At 37.9% G+C, this 3,897-nt stretch overlaps 1 protein-coding gene across 1 annotated transcript in view; it reads left to right on the top strand.

Annotated features, from left to right (window-relative positions):
• Positions 1 to 2,539: 2,539 nt before the first annotated feature.
• The window catches only part of LOC102210425 (uncharacterized), a gene marked incomplete at its 3' end in the record, with an annotated part of 2,132 nt that continues 774 nt past the window's right edge, over positions 2,540 to 3,897 (top strand). The window contains exons 1-2 of the mRNA XM_005755555.1: positions 2,540 to 2,708; positions 2,861 to 3,139. Coding sequence (XP_005755612.1) covers positions 2,540 to 2,708; positions 2,861 to 3,139 — 448 coding nt within the window. The remainder of the gene's footprint in view (positions 2,709 to 2,860; positions 3,140 to 3,897) is intronic.

Raw genomic sequence — 3,897 nt, 5'->3', positions numbered from 1 at the left:
TCCCCAGCAAATTTATTTACCCTATACTTGTGTAGTTCAAAACAGCTGATGTATATTCTAACCTAAGTTATTAAGTAAATTAAACTTTTACTTACTTAAAGAGTGTAATTAAAACAGTAGATCTTGTCCTCATTTTCCCCCTAAGGTTTTTGGTCATAATATTGTAACTATGGGTGGGAAGAAGAACCTATGCAACATAACATTAAATATTGTAATAATATGAACTCAAAATCAAAGTGCTAATAATAGATGCAAACCACTTTCAAGCTTTGAAAACTTTGCATTACAGGGCTTTGGACATGGCATCTAAGTGCTTTATTTTGAGAAGACTTTAAATTTTTAAAAAACAATTGTGTGAAGAAAATTTTTTTCTGCTTCTTTCAGTCAGTAGAAAAACAAACAAACATATTTATAGCTGCAACCAGACTGCTCCATTACTTTGGTAGTTACTCTCATGTTTTCATTTGGTCACCATAGCCATCTCTCCTAATCTGTGTTTATGGAGGCATGTGTTCTGTCTACAATAAAATAACTCTCTGAATGTTGAACCTTCTTATCCAGTGTTTTTCTGTTGTATTTATCCCCCCTTGCCTCACAGCACAGGTCTGAGAGAGATTATTTTTAAAACTAACAGTCTGAGATCACCCAGACAGGAATCTCAGCCATGATAAAACCTTTCCCATAACTCTGGTAAGATGTTCTAGTCTATCCCAAAAAAATACAGTCATCCACAGTGGCTTCATGTGTCTGGCCCGTCGGTGTGTGGGAGCTGAGTCTTCAGTCCTGCAGAGAATACATGCAGGAAGAGGTGGAACTTCATTTATATGGGCACACAATCAGCCAATCACATGCAAAGACTGAGATCACACCATTATGTGAAAGAAGGGCAGACGTTCTGAAGACTGTGGTACAGGCCAGGTATGCAGAGAGACGGGGAGCCGCATTTAAATGCAAGCGTGTCAGAAAAAGTAACAAGTGAACACATAAAATGAGCAGCATCTGACTACATTTCACTGATGTTGGAGACTGCAAAGCTGAATGCAGGATTTATAAAATTAGGAGATGGATAATGTGATACGCATTTTTATTTTTTTAGCCATTTTCCATTGTGGAGAATAAAAGGTTTCAAACTTTTCCAGGCTTTAAACCTCATACGTCCTCCCTATTAGCAGTGAATGCATAAAAACAAGGCTTTTATGAAAACACTGAATAAAAAATTTCTTCTTGAAAAAGACTAAATGTACAGTTCAGTATTGAATATTACATAAAATAAACTATGTACAAAGTGTCTTTGAATGGCAGACACAGGATGTGTCTGAGTGTCTACATGAGTCTCACAGGCCTGAACTCTGAACTTTTTGATCTGCTACCACAAACGAGCAGACGATGCATCAGCTTTTCCTACTGATAAAAACTTCCCGTATGATCATTCATATTACACAAAGTAATTATGAAATAAACAATTAACTTGTAGAACCAAAATGTTCCCGGTATTTGAGGCAAGAGGGAGTATGTTATGTTATGTGAAGGTGCAGCCAGAGCTCTGTTCTTGTTGTGTTTCTGGGTGTAAAATAAAGGACTTCACATTTAACTTTAACTTGTGATCTCCTCATAAAAAATCTGCCTAACATGTCTCTGCAGCAGCAGGAGACAATAAACATGTGACAGTATGTTGTGGTCAGATCTTCTTGCTTTGTCTGTGTAAAAGGAAGGAAGCAAAAACTTATAAAAAGTGTTTGTGGTCTTCACAGCTCTTTGGTATCTGCTGTGCTGCTGCTTCACTCTCTCTCTTTACAGAAAGTTGTAGAAGTTTTCAGACGTGTCACTGCTGGATGTGAGGATGGGAGCCACTTTGCTCTGTGAGCTGGGCCTATTCTGTGAGTACATCACTGACTCCTATTGTTTGATTCATACTGATCCATAAACATGTTTTAGTAAGAAGAACAGAGCATCAGTCATTTGTACCATTTCAGGTCATGTGATCAGAGGACTCTCATGTTTGTTACCAACATGGTTGTTTGTAGACTGGATTAGATTTTAGTGCACTGACTTAGATCAGAGTGGAGCTGCTTTAGTTTATCTAAGAAAGGTTTGTTTAGTTTGATAATGTCTGAAGTCTCTGTCTTTATTGTAGTGCTCTGTACGCTCCTCTGCACTGGACACACTCAAGGTGACTGAACAGTTTTCACTTTTTTTTTAACTTCTTTTTATTCATTTAGTAAAGATTCATCTCAACCTACTGCATCAGTTTTAAGCACTTTCTCGTTTTTGCTCATCTTTGCAACACATTTATATTTTTTATGAACATGTTGTTGCTTCTTGACTAAATAAAATAGAAGAATTTTTAAGATTTTCCTGCAAGTAGCAGGTTTTATGACATTAACACATGCTTTAAAAAATAATTTATGTATCTGTTTTACTTTAATTTTCATAACAGCAGATAAACCCAGGGCCACACTGACAGCAGGAACAACAATCATACCAGTAGGGGGCAGTGTGACACTGACCTGCTCTGTGCAGAGCTCTGATGGATGGAAATATGAGTGGTTCAGACGAACCCAAAGAATCTCTGAACTTCAAATCAGAGATCAACAAAACAGAGATATCAGAGTATCTCAAGGAGGAATCTACAGCTGCAGAGGAACAAGAGGAAACCCAGTTTACTACACTGATAGAAGTGATGATGTCATCATTAAGAAAACTCATGAGTTCAGTAAATTAGTTTACTAAATATACAGTAAGCTAAATTACTACATTCAGTCATGATTATCAAACATACAATGTTAAGGTTTCTCTGTTGATTTCATGTTTCTATTTGTATCTCTGTTTTAACCTATGTACTGTTAATATGTGTAAACAGTTTCCAATAAAGTTGTTGTAAAACAACAACCCAACTGGCCTCAGATATTCAGAGGTGAGACGATCACTCTGACATGTGAGGTGCAGGAAGGAGGTGAAACCACTGAGTGGGAGTATGAATGGAGAGGACCCAGGACACCCACACAGTGGACACACAACAATGATGTGACATTGAGAGTTTCTGAGTCTAGCAGTGGAGACTACATGTGTAAGAGTCGACGCAGAGATGACTCATATTCTTCAACAGAGTGGAGTGAAGCCTTCACATTGTCAATATCAAGTAAGTCATGTTTGTTGTGTGAGCCCAGGATGAATTCAATGGTCTACAAAGGATGTTACATTGTTACATTGTTACAAAGAGCTACAGCTGATAGTAGCTCATTGTTGGCAGTTTGTCACCACTTTGTCTCCTGAACTTTCAGCTGGTATAGGGACAGCAATGCTGACCTGCTGCTCCATAACCCGAGGACCATAATGATATAAATAATGATAAAAAATGTTTTTTGTAAGCAGGGAGGCAGATTTGGTTTGTGTGTGTGCATGTGTGTGTATACATGTTTAGACATCTTTGTAAGGACAAAAAATTGGCATGCTACTATATTTGTGGGGACCAAGAGTCCATTGTGGGGACAAAATGCTCGTCCCTGCAAGTTTGAAGGTATTTCTAAGACTCAAAATGTGGTTTTAGTGTCAGGGTTACAATTAGGTTATGGTTAGGTTTAGGCTAAGGTTCAGGATTAGGCCTTCAATTTTTCAATTAGATGTCCTCACTAAGATATGACAATGAGTGTGTGTGTCTGTTCCTGTCTATCTATCATTGTGAGGACTGAAATCTGCATTCTACTATACATGTGAGGACCAACAGTCATTTGTGAGGACACACACCTGAAGGCCGAAAATGTGGTTTTAGTGTCAGGGTTACAATTAGGTTAAGGTTAGGTTTAGGCTAAGGGTCAAGGTTAAGCATTCATTTTTAATGGTTATGGTTAGGGTAAGGGGTTAGGGCAAACATTATGTCAATGAAGGTCCTCACTAAGA

Source organism: Pundamilia nyererei, unplaced genomic scaffold, assembly GCF_000239375.1.
Source record: "Pundamilia nyererei isolate P.nyererei 1_Seehausen unplaced genomic scaffold, PunNye1.0 scaffold01874, whole genome shotgun sequence".
Taxonomy (NCBI): Eukaryota; Metazoa; Chordata; class Actinopteri; order Cichliformes; family Cichlidae; genus Pundamilia; species Pundamilia nyererei.
Note: the sequence above shows the minus strand (reverse complement) of the source record. Positions and strands in the feature narration are given on the sequence as shown.